This window comes from Haliotis rubra, unplaced genomic scaffold (assembly GCF_003918875.1).
Source record: "Haliotis rubra isolate DU_JTF1 unplaced genomic scaffold, ASM391887v1 Scf608, whole genome shotgun sequence".
Taxonomy (NCBI): domain Eukaryota; kingdom Metazoa; phylum Mollusca; class Gastropoda; order Lepetellida; family Haliotidae; genus Haliotis; species Haliotis rubra.
In genome coordinates, this window is record NW_025767311.1 from 526,963 (window position 1) to 546,872 (window position 19,910).

Consider the following 19,910-nt stretch of genomic DNA (forward strand, 5'->3'; position numbering starts at 1 on the left):
ACTCAGAGTGAGTGGCAAGCGCCTGCGAAGGCCAATCGTCTAGTAATGGGTGACAGCACCTGCCCTGTGACCTGGCTACCTGGCGCTGGAATTAGCATGAGTTTGGTGAACACCAGTGGCACTGTGGAGATGCGAGGGGAGTACCCGAAACTGATAGCACCTCCCGTCGAAGGAAAACCTTAGGTATTTCCTGAACTCGGGGTGCATAGGGACATGGAAGTACGCGTCTTTGAGGTCGATTGACGTGAGCCAATCTCCCTTCTCCACAGACGAAATCACCGAACGCAGTGTTTCCATCTTGAAGGACGGTACCTCTAACATGTCGTTCAGACCTTTGAGGTTTAGAATAGGTCTGAACCCTCCGTCCTTTTTGGTGACAAGGAAATAAGTTGAGTAATAACCCACCATTTCTTGTCCCACAGGAACCACCTCTATGGCTGCCTTGTCCCGGAGAAGGGGGGTGGGTCTCGCTTCCACTGTGGCATGTGGCCTTCCCTGAGCGTGGACAGGACCCAGGGATTGGAAGTGACTTTTTCCCATTCCGATAGGAAGAGGGAAAGTCGACCACCCACAGGGATATGTGGCATGAGACATTGAATACCGGACTTTGGCAGTACTCTGACTGCTTGGTCTGGTACCAACAAGGGCTCCGGAGGAACTATAGCTGGGAAGCCGGGGCTGACTTCCCCTTCCTCTGAAAAGGCTGGTGGGGCGCCGTGGCCTTGCCCTTGCCCCTGCCTCTGCCCTTACCCCTCCGCGACTGCAAGGGCTGAGCCCATTTAACAGATTCCTTTGCCGCAGCAGAAGGATATGCGGAGGTGAGAACCGGGGGCCGCGAGCGAGACATGTGAGGCTGTTCCAGCAAGGGCTTAGAGTCCTTGAAGGTTGAGACAGCCTCCGGGGCCTCCCGGACTACTGTAGCTGCCCCGGGGAACAGGGTAGAACCCATCCGGAATGGCAGCGCCAGCAGAGCCTGTTGCGTGGCAGGCGAATACCTCGACGACGGATACAGGCGACGGAGGCCCATCACCGCCGACATCATTTGGCAAGCCGACGACCTGATAGAATCGCGCGCCAGATGTGACTGTACCTCCGTTAATTGCTTAGCCAAGGTGGAGGGAGAAGAATCTTCCTCCACCCCACCCACATTCAGTAGTTGCCTCTGCAACACCGAGATGTAGGCGGAATGGATCGTAACCTTGAGGCACTGAACCGCATTGCAGTATTGCTCTTCAAAGGAACGATAGGCGGATTTAAGCGCCGTGGCGTTAGTCGTGAACGGCGGAAGCCGACGACCTTGCTTGGCTGAAGCCATAGAATTACCCGACGAACCCCCCAGGGCGACGGATGCATAAACACAATCGTCAACCACTGGGGGATTATAAAGGCAAGCCTCCCCATGAGGTACCGACGGTCCAGTTCTGGCAAATCGAACCTTGACCTGGTACCACAGAGGAGGGGGTTGATAACCTCAGACAAAACTGAGGGTAATATACGCAGCCTTGTGTCCCCCACCTTGGTGGGAGCAAAAGCCTCCCCTGGGAGGTGAAACTCCTGAGGGTCGGGTGCGCCAGTACTGACCACTACCTGGGGCAGGACAGAGGCAAGACGCTCCCGTACCTGCCTCAGGGACGCACTGAGTGAAACCAAAGGCGTACCCAACTCCCCCCGACCCTCATCCTCCTCCATAGCCTCCTCGAATCGATCCTCAATGAGTGAGGTCTCTGTAACCAGAGAGAGCTCTGAGGGATCATCCGAGGGGTCTACAGAGAGGGACAAAGGCTCGAGCAGAACCGAGTTGCCCGGCACACCCGACCCAAGACTCGAAACTGAGTCTTGGAGGCGTGACGAGGAAGAGCCCGTGCTGGGATACCCCAATGGCAAACAAAATGATCCCGCCGAATGGCCCGGCAAAGCCGGCGCAAGCGCGGGGACCAAATGCGATGTAGCGGAAACTACAGGGACTGAGCCTGCAAAACCGGCCCGAACTACTGACCCAGTCCCAAAGCCAAGGCTTGGGCTGGTGGTAGTTACTACAGCGGAGGGGTGGCCAGCAACCGAGACGAGACCCCCGACAGAAACCCCACACCAGAGCCTAAGCTAAGGTTGGGAGTACTGCCCGCTATAGATCCGGAACACCCCCCCGTACCTGGCCGGACGCCAATCTCCTGACGGAGACCAGCCATCGCGTCAGACACGAGAGAGTGGACCGAATCCATTTGCCTCTGCAATAAATCAGATATTAATTCCAATGTTAACGGGTTAGAAACCGGGACATGCGGGGGGGAAGGTGTCTGTGATGTGGAGGGGATGGAAGGTGAAGGAGCCGAAGGCCCCGCACCCTTCGCCCGTTTAGGAGCAGTATCCCCCAAAAGAGAGGAAGCAGAAGCCTTCTTTTTCTTTGTTTTTTTATCTTTGTCTTTAGGAGGCTCCTGACCCCAAATGTCCTCCCCGCCTGAAGTAAGGACGTGTAGAACATGAAATCTGCACGTCTGGACTTGATGGTGCGTGGGGAGAAAGCCTGACACATAGAACAGCCTTGTTCGTCATGGGCTTCCTCCGCCAAACAACGTAAGCAAACCAGGTGACGATCCTGAGGCGACAAACTGCCGCTACAGGTAACACACCCCTTGGGCTGCAAAAAACAGAACCACGCTATGACTAATAGCAAGGACTGTTCGATATAATATAATATGCACACAACAAAACAGAACAAAATACAACGCACGGGCGATATTTTAACTGCTACAGCAAAGCTATTAAATACTAGCACAAAGCCACAATAGCGAAGCGTAATTGTGTACATAGGTGACAAAGAGCAACATATGTGAGCGACAACGTGACAAACAAGCAGCCACAAAATCACTCAAGCAAAACTTACCTAAAGCCGCTGAAAAAGGAGGAATTTAGGCAAGTATAATCTACATAATGAAATATCAGTACTCTTACGACCGACTACAAGGCTTTTTGAAGCCAGCAGAAGGAAGCAAAAGGGACCCCGCGGTCCGCCATCTTGCCTGCCACATGCCTGGAGATAGCGAACTGCGCCCGGTAAGGTTACAACAAATCATGAATGAAAAAGGTCATACAAAGATTCCAGCTAGCGCCCGTGCGAAAAGAAGGAACCATACATACAGGATTTGACTCTTTCTCACTCATCTTAAGCGTAGAACTTCGCGAAGACGTGTCTTCTGGACCATGCACGACCTACACGGTCAACGACAGCATGAAAAGTGAGGTACGAGGTACACAGCCAGAGTTACCTGCTCTTGGCTGTAGGGGGCCCTCTGCCGGGCCCAGTAGGGGTGGTCTCACCAGACTTAACGTGTTTTTTGTTTGGTAAAATATTTTATTGAAATATTGTTACAACTGTCGTAGGCTTTTAAAATGGACATTTTAATGCTTATATGTACCCCAAGGAGGACTTCTTCTGAAAAAAGAACTGGTCTATATAGCACAAGTGAGTGAATGAGGGGCGGTGGTGTAGTCTAGTGGTTAAAGCATTCGTTCGTCAAGACCCGGGTTTGATTCCCCACATGGGCACGTGAAGAACCCATTTCTGGTGTCCCCTGCTGTGATATTGCTGGAATATTGCTAAAAGTGGCTTAAAACTAAACTCTCCCTCACTCTGATGTAAGAGAGTGACTGACCTGTGAGGTTCTCGTCGAAGTCAGGTTTGATGAGATACTCATGATGCTCTACTTGCTGCAGGTCCAGTGTTGTCTCCACCATCTCCTGGAACTTGGAGAAGTCCATCAGCAGCTCCTGATACATAAAAAAGGGGAGATAACCACAAGGATAAACATGAAAAATAGAAAGAAGGGTCAACACTGGAAAAACAATGTTGACAAACAACAAATATGAATACACAATGTCATTTAGAAAGTCGTCAAATGCAACATATGTTAGATTTGGGATTACACATTGTCAGTGGAAGCAGCAGTAGCTGAGTGGGTTATATTGCTGACTTTGTATGCTAGCGATTGCGGACACTGTAATTATGGGTTCGAATCCAGTATGAGATTCAACCTAACAAAAGAACTAGAATTGGTACATTACTGACAAAGCGTAATCCCAAACATAAACAGCAGATAAACTAATTGAAAAACTACTGTAGAAAAACAGGTGATCAACACAAGGTATTAACATATGATTCTGACCTTGAGTGGGTTAGTGAAGAGTTCCATGAGGAGTGGCTGATGAGTGCCGGAGTGGCGCTCCAACGTCTCCAGCAACTGCGGCATCTTGTCAATCGCCTGGTACACTCGGTAGCAGTCCTACAGCAACACAGAATGTTTGACTTGTGATAAGTTGAACATTCACGGAATACAGTCATCATATCAGTGTGTAAACTGAAGGTTTGTTTTTTATCAACATCAGAGTTATTTTATCAAAGTGTTCAACTTGAGTCTCAACTAGAATTCCACTTTCCAACATTATTATGTCTGTGTTTGATCCAATACAAAAAGATAAACAAATAATTGCAGTGAATTAACATGGTATGACCTTCAACCTGACCACGAAGAATGTCAACTCAGTGGACCTAACACCAGCCACACATGATTTATGTACCAGTGAAGTGTGACATGTTGTAGCACGAGAAGAACTGTAGGCATGTGATGTTGTCTACCTGTAGTGTTGCCTTCTGGCGTTGGAACTTCTTGGCCAAACGCTGAAAGTCTGGCATGCGACGGAGCTGATCTTCCTGCAGCGTCTGCCGCAGCTCCGCATCCTCAACTACAGCCTCCACGACATTGAGACGTTCCTCTGTAAGTTGACAACATCAGGGTCCAGATTAAATATATACACCCAGTCCCACGGATTTCACTGTACTGTCACTTTAGTCATTCTCAAATGTGATTGGCTATGAAACATGATGTCATGCAGATGCCATGAACATGATAAAAACATACTGAGTTATTTTCATTTTACAGACATTTGATATTGCTGACATTTTGTCAATTTTCTTACTTAAAACTATTTGATAACCTCCCCTTCACTTCAGTATAAATCCAAGCCCAGTTTATCTGGACAATACTGTTGCCTCTGAATTGCCCATTTCAACTTTTTTTCGAATCATATATAATCAGCAATAATGTTCAGATGTCAACATTTGTCAGCAGGAATGCAGATTTTCCAGATTAACGTGATCTGCACAAACAGGGAGTAACTCTATTACCTATTCTGTTGACGTCCATGAGGGGCTGCTTGACCCACTGACCCAAGAGACGCTGACCCTGGGCTGTCCGGCACTTATTGAGCAGACCCAGTACACTCTGGTTCTTGTTGCCTCCTGCAAGGTCAAGGTCATCACATGAGAAAAACAGCCTGCATGTAAATACTCCCACAGTATTAGAGTAATGATGGCAGTCTCAACCAAAGACCTTTTGGACGTCTGCTCATGTGGCTGTGAGTCTCACCTTCACTGGGACTGGGCATCAGGTTGAGGGCCCTGACGGCTGCAGAGTCCAGTCTCATGTACTGACCCAACTCAAAACTACCCACAGTGTACTGGCCAAAGTTGCCCTCGTCAGACAGAAGCTGAAACAAAATGATAGAGGGAAATATATAACAAGTTTAGTGGACATGAGACATGTCAACATAATTTTCTGATGTCCACAATTAGAATCTCCTCTCTAACCGTCACTGTATCTCCAAATTCAAATCTGTACATGGCTCTAACTCACAAATGTGACTGGACTATTTCATTTCAAATTAATAAAATACAGAATTCATAGAACTGTGCTGTGAACTGTGTTTAAACAAACCCTGTGTGGAGTAAGGTGATTTAACTGACCTCGAGGTACCGTATGACGGCAGAAAGAGCTGCAGTACCGTGTGTCTTGTCAAGCTCATCTGCATAGCAAATACAAACAGTTTCAGAATCCTAACATCAACAATTGTTTTCAAGCATTCCATACAAAACAGTTCATAAATTTATTCATATTAAACAGGATTATGGAATTTGTATTGTAACATTTCCTTACTGATGATAAGATCAGAGATAATAAAAGGAATTGTTAGAGGGGTGGAAATAACCCATTGCCCGACGCCCGAGTCCAGTGTTTTTTTCTGTCGGGCAAGCAAATTTGTATATCTACTCTAAGCTAAATAATTGTATCTGCCTAAATGTCACTTACTGAGAGTTGAGCTGTTTGGCTGTTCTCCCTTCTTCACCTTCAGGAGTCGGTTCAGGTCTTGTACAATGTCCTTGCTTGAGAAGTCAGCTGGAGCCAAAGTTCAAGGTCAACAGTCATGTATCCACTTGTCACAACTCATCAAACCACACAACTAAATGATTGGCCAATCACCTTCCAATAGGCTACTTCGTCATCATGATGTCAGAGTGGTATGACTTTGATGATGACCCTTGAAGTGTGGGTTTTTCAGCTAATCAGCTGTCTACTTTCCAAATTGATTTGGCTATATCTTTAAACATTTTGATTTGGAAAATTCATATGTACAAATAATAACCCACACAGAACCCAAGCATTCCTTTGATGATACTCCCACTGGGTGTATATGGCTAGGTACTCCAACAGGCTGTATGGACTATCCACACCAATATAATTGTTACATAGAGGAACATTATCCTCCTTATTTGGCTGTCCAGAACAACATCACACTTTAACAAGTGGTGCATTCACATTATCGTTTTCAGTGTTTTTTAATTACTTTAAATCCTTCTGTCCAGCAATGGAGTCCCTTTATGATTTTCTTTCTGAAATTGTTGTTTTCATACAGACAACAGAGAAGCTACCGTATATGACCGTCTATAAGCTGAATTTTGAGGACCAAAAAAAGCAGTCTGTAGAAGGGGGTCGTCTTATCCATGGGTTACGCTTTCGTCAAACTTTTTCCAGGGGTAAGAAAACAACATCGTATCACTTCGCGTGAACAAACAACAGAAGACGACCTTGTCAGTAGAGACGTCAAATTTGCAATTAAACATCACTAGACAAGATTATTTACCTTTTGAGTTATAAGTTGTTTTTGCTGGGCATTGTATTATTTGCAGGGATAAAGATTACCGTATGTATTTGTCTCTCATACACAAAGCCGAAATAGCAATCAGCTGCGCACACGCTTCGCTAACAAGTTCAAACATGCACAAAAAATATAACGGGACCAATTCTGACACAGTCATCAGTAAAATATAATACAGAATACCATTATTTAACCCAAAGAAATATATCCTAGCATTGTGTAATTTTAGTTACAGTTTTGCTCTATAAATTAATTAAGATTACCGTGTGTATTTGAGCCGAAATAGCAATCAGCTGTGCACACGCTTCCGCCAACAAGTTCAAACATGCACAATAATATAATCGGGATGAATTCTGGCGCGAGTCGCCAGTAAAATATAATACAGAATACCATTATTTAACCCAAAGAAATATATCCTAGCATCGTGTAATTTTATTTACAGTTTTTATGTAAAATATATATAATCAACACTAAGGTTATACGGACCCTCATGAACATGGTAAGCACATGGAATGGGGTAAAATACGGAAGCCATTTAAATTCACACATTTTTACCGATGTTACTGTAAACTAGCAGTCAATGGAAAACGAGGCGATAATCAGTTCGTGATTGTTGAATGGGGTAAAATAAGGAAGCCAGTTTGTTGCTACAATAAATATGATATTTAGAGAAGCAAAATATATTATGCATTTTCTGTCAACTACACTTCGTTTCGATCCGTGAGTAGACACAATATATATGACAGTGAATTCTTTGAATAATGTGGACCAAAGTTATAATTATTGGTAACTGCCAGTTGTCTGTGGTCTGTGTTTGTCGCGATTAGGACCCCATCGCAGGGGATCGACTTATGCACGAAACATACCATTTTGACACTGATTTTAAGGGTCAAGTTTGGGGGTCGTCTTATCCATGGGGTCGTCTTATAGACGGTCATATACGGTAGTTGTTTTGCTCACTTATACAAATGTTTTGACCCTGATTGGATTCTCCCACGTGAGTGTACTGAGATCCTGAATGGTATCATAACAGAGTAAATGGTGTAATTTGAATGGGATTGGGACCCCAAATGGGATCTCATCAAAACATACAGCCTGGTCTAGCCCCATCCTACTAAGATATCTATACCCCCTCACTAGCATCTCTCCTGCACCACACTCACCTCTCTTTCTCTCTGTGAGAAGTAACCCACTTCTCTCAAGCACCTGTCTCAGTCGACCTCCCTCTCCAGTTGTCTCCCCTGCCATCACCACACACTCCTTGGGGCCCAGTTGAACAATCAGTGCCTACATTACAATAAAAGCCGTTCAGTTGGCACGGTTCCACGGAGCCAGTAATATACTGTAAACGTATTATATATAGCGCAGGTTTTATTTTTGTGCAAAATATTGTACCGCGAAAATTTATACACAGCGAATAAACCTTTCATTCATTCACTCTACCCAGGCTCGCCTCTGAGTTGTTACCATAACACATCAAGTTTGAAGACAGAAATCTACGGGAATCTTAAAATGATGACTAATAGTAGCATAAAGAATCATACTTAACTGTCGCTGTAATGGATTTCCCAAATCATGTCCCGAAAATAAATAATGAGCCAAATCCTATTGCCGAATTAGCGAAAACAGCAATGTGTGTTGTGGCCGCCATTGAAATTGGTCACATGTTCTATTTTGACCAATCGCAGTGATAGATGGTTTGACACAAAACGGATTACCTTGAAACGACTCGGAAAGAAATAATACAGCAGTATTTTATTTATTCATTAAGATTTTATTTATATTTATTCCGGCATATCACGAAATGAAATCACAAAAAGCTTCATATACGGTAGAATTTCATTGCCTTGATTGTCAATTAACTCTGGTTGTTTTCATTGCTATTAGCGGCGGCCTAAGAGACAGCTGGCAGTTCTGGCAATTACTGATTGCGCGAATAATTAACCGCGGGATGTAGTCTAAAGTGTCAATTCCGCAAAATTTACACTAAGCGAAAAAAAGTATGTTTACAGTATGTGACTGTTGAAGAGTCATTATATCTTAAGTACTCATGGGAGTCTTTGACTTTTACATTAATCATTAAGAAAGTCAAATGTTAAATATGCAAACATAAACAGAAAACATAAACACACGTACAAGCTGACAGGGCAATATTTTGAATTTTCAAGGATTTTATTCACTTTCATGTTGTTTTCAAAAGGATTCTGGTTTTATAAAGAACCATCATTTGCAATGTATTACACAAATTCATTGTCAGAACATACACTGTCGTAAACACGTTATCACGATATCATGTGAACAACTACAGTACTGGTAAAGTAATGTCTCCTGAATATTAAGAAAGGAGCTCATTCTAAACACATCCACATACTTAACTTATTTCGTATTCATTAAATGAGGTTTTAGATGTGTAAGACTTCATTGGGTGACAAACAAACTCCTAGGCTGTTCTAGGGGTGGGTATTGCAGAGAATTTTCATATTGCGATATATTGCGATGCGGAAGCATATATTGCGATATGTATTGCAATATATTGCAAGGATTTTTTTTTTAACAAAAACTACTTATAATCGAGTTAATGCTTGATTATAAAGCAAAAACACAACAAAATCACTATGATTGATTAACCTTTTATAAAAACTTTTAATCATGACAAAATAAAAATGTACGTAACATTTGGCACTAATGAAACAGGGAAAAGAACAATTAAAAAAACGGAAATATCCGAAGATTTCCGACTGTTACGAAGTTTTCCGAATGCATGTCAAAATACCGGTTTTCGATCAGCGTATCGCAATACGTATTGTTTTCATGTCTGAACCGGTAAATACCGGTAAACCGGTTAATACCGGTAAACCGGTTATATTGCGCAGCCCTACTCTGTTCCATAAAATGATCTCAGTGCTAAGATATTACTCCCATAATCTAACACAGTTTTATAACAAGTGTTTGCCACTGATGTGGCAATGTCCCCCGCCGCTAAAGAATGGAATATCTATATTTACTACTTTATATTTTTGGGTCACATACAAGATGCCTGAAATGACTGGTGTCTGCATAATCACCCAATGTAGGCTGTCAACATACTTGAAAACATTGGGTGCAATATTTTATGAGATATCGCCTTTAAAAAGCGGTCAAAGTATCGTGGTGACTTTGACGATAAGGTCAAGGTCACCCAAATAAACTGGTGTCTGTGTAATACCCCAATGTAGGCTGTCACCAAATTTCAAGACATTGGGTGCAACAGTTCATGAGAAATCGCGTTAACAAGAGTTAAAAGTGTGAAAAGTGTTGTGGTGACCTTGAAAATAACTCTGACTGACTGACTGAGTTTAGTTTTACGCCGCTTTTAGCAATATTCCAGCAATATCACGGCAGGGGACACCAGAAATGGGCTTAACACATTATGCCCATGTGGGGAATCGAACCCGGGTCTTCGGCGTGACGAGCCAACACTTTAACCACTAGGCTACCCCACCCCTTGAAAATAAGGTCAAGGTCAAGGTCACCTAAATAAACTGGTGTCTGCGTAATCCCCCAATCTAGGCTGTCACCAAATTTGAAGACACTTGGTACAACAGTGCATGAGATATCACGTTAACAAGAGTTTGAAAAGTGGTCAAAAAGTGTCGTGGTGACCTTGAAAATAAGGTCAAGGTCACCCAATTCGACTGGTGTCTGCATAATCCCCCAATGTAGCCTGTCACCAAATTTGAAGACATTGGGTGCAATAGTTCATGAGATATCGCGTTAACAAGAATCGGGATGTACGTACGTACGTACGGACGGACGCCGCTGAATACATAGTCCCCCGTTCCGCGTTGCGGCGGGGGACAACAATAGCAGTGTTTAGACTTCTTTGTTGAACATGCCTCTGGTGCATACCAACTGAATTACTCACCTCAAGATTTGAAAACTGGTCATTGTCAGAAAACTCACTGACTGTGAACTTCCTCTGAGTGACATCTGTGAAGCCAACGCCCACAACCTGTGAAGTGGTAACAGTTTGACCTGTTCAATCATCATCTCAAACAGATGTAGGATAAATTTTAACATTATTCTAGCCTAAACTATGGTGGGGGTCGTCATCAAAGCAAATTTCAAACCACTGCCAAGCAACAAAAGTAATTAACATTTAACAGCAAGTTATAACACAGCCGACCATATTTACCCAACAAATGAAACTGCCCATCTCAATCCTATATATCTAACAGAAATACCAAGCTTCATCTGTGTCAGAAGGACTACAGGGGCCTGTTACATATGGGTTACTGACTGTTGTCTGAGGTTACACCAAGTGAATATTAGTGCGGAAGATGCAGAATTCTGATGACAGGTACCAACTGTGATTGTTCTGTCAGTAACAATTGTTCTACTGGATTATGAGAATGATTTTGAATTACTTACGAATAGAAAATTTCACGCCTGCATTAATGCTACTGTGCAGAACACTTCATGTTAAGAAACATAAGACTGGGGAATAAAATATATATCATCTGAGATGTCTGAACTTGATCTGATAATATTCAATGCAAAAGTTCATCCTAGTATCAACGTCATTTCCAAAGAAAAAATGTCCTTATTGTTGTGGGATGATGATGAACGGATGGACAGACGCAGCATCAACCTGTATTCCCCGACCAGGTGGGGGCAGCAGGAAACATTCCATTGGCTAACTCAGTATTGGTTTGTTTGTTGTTTAACGCCACACTCAGCAATATTCCAGCTATATGGCATTGGTCTGTAAATAATCGAGTATGGACCAGACAATCCAGTGATCAACAGCATGAGCATCAATCTATGCAACTGAGATACAATGACACGTGTCAACCAAGTCAGCGAGCCTGACCACCCGGTCCTGTTAGTCGCCTCTTACGACAAACATTGGGTTGCTGAAGACCAATTCTAACTCGGATCTTCACGGCTCTATCTCAGAACTGAGTAGGGTCATCTCACCCGCTGCCCATTGTCTGTACCCAGCTTCACGCCCACGGCACCAGAGGAAGCTGACATTTCATTGTTGCCAAACAAGATGTCCTCAAACTGTGTCAGGTTACCTGGAGACGCCTGCAACATAAACACTCAGTCAGTTTCACTGGATATTCATGGACTACAGATGTCAAACTGGGCTGAAAATATGCCTCCAGTGAATTTAGAACTGTCTTTGTTATGTATTCTGGTTGATCCACAGGTTCAATTCCATAACATAATTCCATTAAACAATTCCACATTGATAACAAACAGACTTCTTTACTTCAGGGTTTAATCCAGAAGTGAAACTGCAAGTGACGTCACGATCACATACATGACGTCATACATAAACTGGCGTGTAGCTGCACACAGGCAAACCCCATTATTGAACAGGATATAACACTTCCCTCTCTTATGAAATAGCGATAGCTATGAATTCAAACTTGCAATATCAAACATCATTACAGCAAAAATTGCTTGGTCTGGCTGTACAGAGAAAAATTTAACTGTTAAATGCCTTGCCCTAGCAATTTACAGATTCAGTCTCTCAGGTGGTTTTAAAATCCTCGTAGAGCGGCGCAATGTGTTTGGAACACTGGACACCACCCCATCAGGCACAGGAAGACTGCAGTTCCCTGAAGTAGAATTAGAGTCCTGAATATGAGGTTGTACATCACTGTGACCGGGCTGACTGGAGCTTGATACCGGGCAGTCACCTTTATCGGTCATGGGGACATCAGCGTTTGGTTGAGTGTTCAGTTCACAAACTGGTTTAACTTCATCAGCCCTTCTCTGATCTGGTCAATATGTCATCTGATGATTTGATGACTCGGTTCGATGATATGTCTAAAACCATCCTCCGAATGCACTGTGCCGAACACCCATCTTTCTCCATTGTCAGAATAGTTCCTGGTCCATACCTTCTGACCTATGTTTAATGTTCTTGTTGTGTCACTTGCTTTGTTCCCATGTGAATCTGTTACTTTCTTTTGCAGATCTGGTTTCAGCAAGTCAAGCCGAGTCCTGAGTTCCCTACCAAGGAACAACTTTGCTGGTGTTTCCCCTGTAGTGCAGTGTGGAGAAGATCTGTACATCAAAAGAAATTGTTCACACTTTTTCTCAACTGTGTGTGAATCCGCATTTGCTGCATTCATAGCTCTCTTGAAAGGTTGAACAACTCTCTCTGCTTTTTCGTTTGTAGACGGATGGTATGGAGCTGAAAATATGTGTTTCACCCCATTTTCTTTCAGAAATTGCTCGAAAACTGCACCTGTAAACTGTGGTCCATTATCTGTAACACTTGTTGAAGGTAGTCCATAGCATGAAAGCCCTTCCGCGGGGCTTTAACTGTATGTTCTCCAGTTGTCAAGTTCATTTTCACGACTTCCGGCCACTTTGAATATTCGTCAACGACTATCAGGAACATGTGATTTAAGTAAGGTCCAGCAAAATTCAGATGAAATGCTTTTCCAAGGAGCCGACGGCCAAATCCAGGGGTGTGTAGATGCATCTTTAGACATGTTCTGTACTTGTTGACAAGAGTTGCATGTACGTACTATATTTTCAATGGCGCGGTCAATTCTGGGCCACCAGACATAACTTCTAGCAATTGACTTCATCTTGACGATGCCCATGTGCCCAGAATGAAGTTCATGTAGAATTGTAACGCACAGCCTAGATGGAATGACCATTCTTATTCACCATAGGATGCACCCTTGGTGAATCGTGAGTTCCTGTCGCCCTTTAAGCAAAAGGCTGCAAACTCTCAGTTGTCACATGTTCACTGTCGCAACCATTCATAATGGCATCGTACATTACTGATAGTGTTGGGTCTTTTCTTGTTGCTTCTCGAATATTGGCTCAAGTTACTGGTAAAGTTTCAAAATGACTTGCATGAAATAAATCAGTGATATCTACTGTCTCCTGGTTACCTTTGTAACATTCTTCAATGGAAGTCTTGAAAGTCCATCTGCATTTGAATGTTCTCTTGATGCTTTGTATTCAATCTTGTATGTGTAAGCACTAAGGATCAGTGCCCATCTCTGTAACCTCGCAGCTGCAAGTGTGGGGACTGGTCTGTCAGCAGCAATAGAGCTGTGAGCGGCTTGAGGTCCGTGACAAGAGTAAACTGTTGGCCATATAGGTACTGATGAAATCGTTTCACTCCAAATAAGATTCCTTAAGCCTCTTTGTCAATCTGTGAATATTTGTGTTCAGTCATGTTGAGTGTTCTTGATGCAAATCAAATGGGTCTTTCAGTGCCGTCCGGTATAACATGTGAAATGACCGCTCCCAAACCGTAGGAAGATGCGTCACATGCTAGTCTCGGTGGTAGGTGTGTGTTGTAGTGTGTTAGCACGTCGGCGCCAATGAGCAGCTGCTTGCATTTCTCGAAAGCGGACTCGCACTGTTCAGTCCAAACCCATTTCATTCCTTTTCACCAATGTGTTCAATGGATGCACAACTGTTGAGAGATTTGGAAGGAATTTGCATAGTATTGAATCAGTTCCAAGAAAGAGCGTAGTTCGGCAACATCCTCAGGTCGCGAGCGTTTCTTTCTGATAACTTGTACTTTGTCATCCCATGTATGCAATCCCATCCTCGTCGCCCACTGTTATGTATTCTGGTTCATCAACAGGTTCGATTCCATAACATGATTCACCGCCCCCGTGGTGTAGTGGTTAGAGCGTCCGCCCGGAGAGCGGAAGGTCGCGGGTTCGATCCCCGACCGCGTCATACCAAAAGACGTTAAAATATGGTACTTGTTGGTCCCTGCCTGGCGCTCGGCTTTAATGGGTACAACAAGGACTGGTCGGCTCGGAGTCAGTATAATGTGTCTGAGTGAGGTATCCATGCTTCACTGCGGCATGGTATCTCAGTGGGCTAGCACTATAAAACCAGCTTCAGTCTGGGCTAGTACAAGCAGCCGCACCTACACATACACACGCATGCACGTCGTCATATGAGCGAAATATTCTCAAGCACGACGTTAAACCCAATTTCACCTCACCTCATAACATGATTCGATTAAACGATTCCACATTGATAACAGACTTCTTTACTTCAACGTTTGATCCAGAAGTGAAACTGCAAGTGACGTCACATACAAAACGTCATACATAAACAATTATTGAACAGGATATAACAGTCTTTTTCATAAATTTTATGTCAGCCCAAAGTTTTCAAGTCATGGGATATTTCTGGCATGTTAAATCTACAGTATTACATCCAACTTCACAGTTTTTGTCTTCATAAAACACTTTCCTCACAAACAACCACATATTCACAATTTTCTAGAGCAAGCTTATACAGATTTCTTTCTGATGGGAGAATGAACATGTATGTGTAACAGCCTCTGACTGCAATCTTTCAATTGTACTGCATACAATTTTTGACATGTATCTTATACCATAATTCAGTCACCTGGAAGCCACCTCCATTTTTAACCTGGGACCCCAATAACAAAAATGACTGCCAAGTACACCTCCACTAGACAATGAGTCTCACCTCAAAGGCCAGGGACCAGTCGTTGTTCTAGGGGGCTCCCTTATTGCAGTACATCTCCACTAGACAATGAGTCTCACCTTAAAGGCCAGGGACCAGTCATTGTTTTTGGAGGCTCCCTTGTTGCAGTACATCTCCAAAAGACAAAGAATCTCACCTTAAAAGCCAGGGACCAGTCATTGTTCTTGGAGGCTCCCTTATTGCAGTACACCTCCAGAAGACAAAGAATCTCACCTTAATGGCCAGGGACCAGTCATTGTTCTTGGGGGCTCCCTTATTGCAGTACACCTCCAGAAGACAAAGAATCTCACCTTAAAGGCCAGGGACCAGTCATTGTTCTTGGAGGCTCCCTTATTGCAGTACACCTCCACAAGACAAAGAATCTCACCTTAAAGGCCAGGGACCAGTCATTGTTCTTGGAGGCTCCCTTATTGCAGTACACCTCCACAAGACAAAGAATCTCACCTTAATGGCCAGGGACCAGTCATTGTTCTTGGAGGCTCCCTTGTTGCAGTACACCTCCAGATGACAAAGAATCTCACCTTAAAGACCAGGGACCAGTCATTGTTCTTGGAGGCTCCCTTATTGCAGTACACTTCCACTCTGTATTGCCGGACCAACAGCAGGTCACGAACCAATGACTCAAAGTTCATCTTGCTCAGGACCACAGACTCCACCTTGTTTGATCCTGAAAACATGTTAAGGGTGATTATGTCATTCCAATCTCTACATGGACAGCGATCACGGCAGAATATAGTTGAAACATCAAACAAAGACTAACCTCAGTTATTAAGTCGGATAGTGTGGGAGGATAAATATTAAATACGGAAGCTCCAAATTTAGGATGGTTCTGTTCTTTTTCATCAGTTGCTTTTTCACCAGCAGTGAGTGTATCATACTTTGTTTCTTCTAGTGTGTCCTGAAAAGGTGTCAGTTTTTACTGTTGGTATAATGACCTCACTGACCTGAACCCAGGTGCTTAACGACCCCGGTGGTCTTGTACACATCCTTGGCAACGAACACTGCATCCTGGCCATGAACGGTGTAATATTCCTGCAATATACAGAAGTTGGAAAGTCAGGCTTGTCTGATAGCATTTGGCTAGACAATGACTGTGGTATCTGTATCAGTGTGTTTCTACCTGTAACAGATTCTGATATGACTTGTTGCTGTGAAGATATGACAAGTGACAGAAATCATAATGGGCATAAATCATGCATTTCAAATAAGTATGTTGAAAGTCATCAACACCTGGATGTGATGCAGAGCCAAGATAAGATGATAAATAGACAAAACATTTACATCTTTGAAGGATAGAAATTAAATCCACAATTATTGGTATCTTAATGTATTAAAATAGATATGATTGAAATTGATATTAGCAATACAGAAAGATATTCCAATATGGCCTTGGACACTACAGGGCTTTATCTTGGGAGACCGAACTGAGTGGCTATTGGTAGTCACTTTGGGGAAAGAGACTTAATTTTGTTCACAAGTTAAAGTTGCCTAATAGTTCTGATTTTTTTATTACTGAGGCTATTATTGAGGCTACTACGATAAAATCGTAGAGGTTGGCATCTCTGGACGGTCCTGTCTCTACAATTTCTCAACAAAAAACATTGTACTTACTGTCCTGTCAAATACACGCAATGTGGTACTGGATTTCTGGAAATGGAATAAGGTTTCTTTTGAAACAAGACATGAACACGAAGAATACTCTATGAGATAAGTTTGAATTATGTAAATCATTATAATCCAATCACTGCCAAAAGTATTGAACTTTGCCATGATGCTGAAGCTCACCTGGGTATGTAGTCAGCAGTTTAATACATACAGTATATCAGAAAACATTGCTGTTGGTTAATCTCAAAGTATTTCAGCAAAAATACCAAAGATAAAGGTACAAACAAATATGTAACAAAGATCACTACTAAGTCATCTATATATACCACCTACTGTCTGATTAAGTGTGAACTAGTGACAGTGAGGTTTTACACCGCTTTTACCAATATTCCTGCAATATCACAGTAGGGGACACCAGAAATGGGCTTCACACATTGTACCCATGTTGGGAATCAAACCCAGGTTTGATAAGAAGTTTTCAAAAAAATTTCCCCCATGTATTTCCTTGTCTCCCATTATATATGATATAGATGCTAAAAGTCAAATAAGCATAAAGCAAGTTACACATTGTCACACTCCCATCTTCCTTTCCTCACATATTTTCTACACACATAGAATTCTAAAGATTAGATATTTATACCATAGTACATTGTTTCCTAAAGGGTATTCATCTGAACAACACTCACGTCTGACACATTGCCCTGTGGCAAGTGGGTAACATGACATGTGACCTACCTCTGGCAGTTTTCTGAAGAAAGACAGGAATCCCTGCTCTTGGGCTGTGTCTGGAACAAGAGAATGCATGGTTCAGAGAATCATATATTTCAGAATACTTCTGATTTTAAGAAATGCATGCTTGTGATTTTACCACAAAAGTTTCAAGCCCAATATCCTGTACAAATATGTGTGTAGTGCAACATGTCGCCATGGTGACACAACCAAAATGTTTGGAATTACAGCGTTGTAGTGTTCTATGGGTTCTTCACTGCATGACTTGTTGTTCCCAGGAAGAGAGAAGACACAACTAAGTGTTTACGATAAGCCTTTTACTTCCCGAGTGGTATGCCACGCACATGCGCACTACATCACATTACATCACATGATGTATAATATTACTTCGCTACATTCCTCCCATGTTTAATCATTCACACGTTGGTTCTGATCATTCTCTCAACAACTGTAAAATGTTAATATGAAAATATATTATAACATTTGTAGAGCTTACCAATAAATGATGTATTAATATATATATTTGTTTACTCTTACTAGATACCTGATACAGTGAACATACTTTCATTCAATTCACCAGTGACAAGATATTTACGAAATAATGCAATATCAAATAACACCAAACATTCAATTCACCAATGACAAGATATTTACGAAATAATGCAATATTAAAAACATTTGATTCACCAATGACAAGATATTTACGAAATATGTTATATCAAATAACACCAGCCCAATATCACAGAATTGATTTTCTGATATATTATATACATATATTACAGAAAGTTTAAGAATAAACTTGTTCTTAAATCTTTCAGTCATTCAGTTATATTCGATGACAGTTCAAAGTTCATTTCAAGACATAGTCCTGAAATCCTTCAGGTTGTTTTCTGATTCTCTGTGAACGTCGTGGTTCTCTAACCTGAAGGTCGTTCGATATTGGTACGTCTGGACCAACATCTGAATGTTCTGTCTCACCAAGTCCAGTGTCAACAGGTTTAGGTTGCTCTGGAGCAGGTAGTGTCACATGTATATTTGGAGCTCGAGGCACCAGTTCCTGGATGGTTTCTTCTAATATCTCTGAATAACCTTCCATACATGGGACGGGTCTAAGATATTTCACATTTCTGACAGTGATCACTCCAGTATTGCAATTAACAATCTGGAAACAGTCTCTCTGTTTCTTATGCAAGATAATATGTCTCACATTGTTGAATGTCAGTTCTAACTTTCCACGCACAATGTTTGCTGCGTACACAATCAGCGTTTTGATGTTTACACTCGCTCGCAAGCCTGAGGCGAGTAAAAAGTTAGTCGGGCGAATGGAAACAAACTTGCACTAGTCCAGAAGACTACTAGTTTTTTTCAATGATTATTCATCAAATACTCAATTGAGATCATCCATTTTCAACTCTCACCACCAGACTAGTGAATCCGACATTGCAGAACTCCAAGATAACATCTAGGTACATCCTGTCACTTTATTGAAAACATGTTAGTGGTCCCTCTCTATACCTCCCGTTTTAGGTTGGAAAGACCGTGCAAAACTGACAATTTAAGATATCCATTTAAACACCCTCTGTCCATTACAACTAGCCCCGATAGAACATATATCAGATAAATTATTGCCTCGCACCAAATGCCTCATTACTTCATTACTTGATCTTTTTACGATCTGGGTTATTTTCGTAGAAATGGCTGTTTATTTGGCTGCAAACCAATCATAATTTCGATGTACAGTGTGTTGAAACCGACCATGTCCAGTGAACAAATATAAATCTACTCATGCAGTACTTGTGTCAAGTAAGAAAGAGATCTATCTACCTATGATTTACTCAAAAGTCTATAAGCTTAACTATTCGATGGCTACCAATCAGTGGAAACCAGGATTTACACATTTAGACATGCTTAGCAATAAAAATATTCGATTGACATTGTCACATAAACTAATATTTCACCTACCTAACTGTAACTCCTGTTTCGGTAGCAAAGCCATGTTGACATGCGCGGGAAATCTCGCGCGAAATGGTGTCAATTAAAATCCGGGAAACTATAAGTTACTGCCTCACAAATACATTACGTTTTACATA

The 19,910-nt window shown here is 42.4% G+C and overlaps 1 protein-coding gene across 1 annotated transcript in view; it reads right to left on the reverse strand.

The window, feature by feature from the left end:
* LOC124255738 (DNA mismatch repair protein Msh2-like) overlaps positions 1 to 19,888 on the reverse strand; it is a 53,182-nt gene extending 33,294 nt beyond the window's left edge. Inside the window, 15 exon segments of the mRNA XM_046689643.1 lie at positions 3,651 to 3,765; positions 4,161 to 4,277; positions 4,631 to 4,767; positions 5,180 to 5,293; positions 5,421 to 5,541; positions 5,798 to 5,856; positions 6,141 to 6,227; positions 8,151 to 8,274; positions 10,892 to 10,978; positions 11,947 to 12,057; positions 16,008 to 16,153; positions 16,431 to 16,518; positions 17,098 to 17,133; positions 17,827 to 17,876; positions 19,783 to 19,888. Coding sequence (XP_046545599.1) covers positions 3,651 to 3,765; positions 4,161 to 4,277; positions 4,631 to 4,767; positions 5,180 to 5,293; positions 5,421 to 5,541; positions 5,798 to 5,856; positions 6,141 to 6,227; positions 8,151 to 8,274; positions 10,892 to 10,978; positions 11,947 to 12,057; positions 16,008 to 16,153; positions 16,431 to 16,518; positions 17,098 to 17,133; positions 17,827 to 17,876; positions 19,783 to 19,816 — 1,426 coding nt within the window. The 5' untranslated portion in view covers positions 19,817 to 19,888.
* Between the last annotated feature and the right edge of the window lie 22 nt (positions 19,889 to 19,910).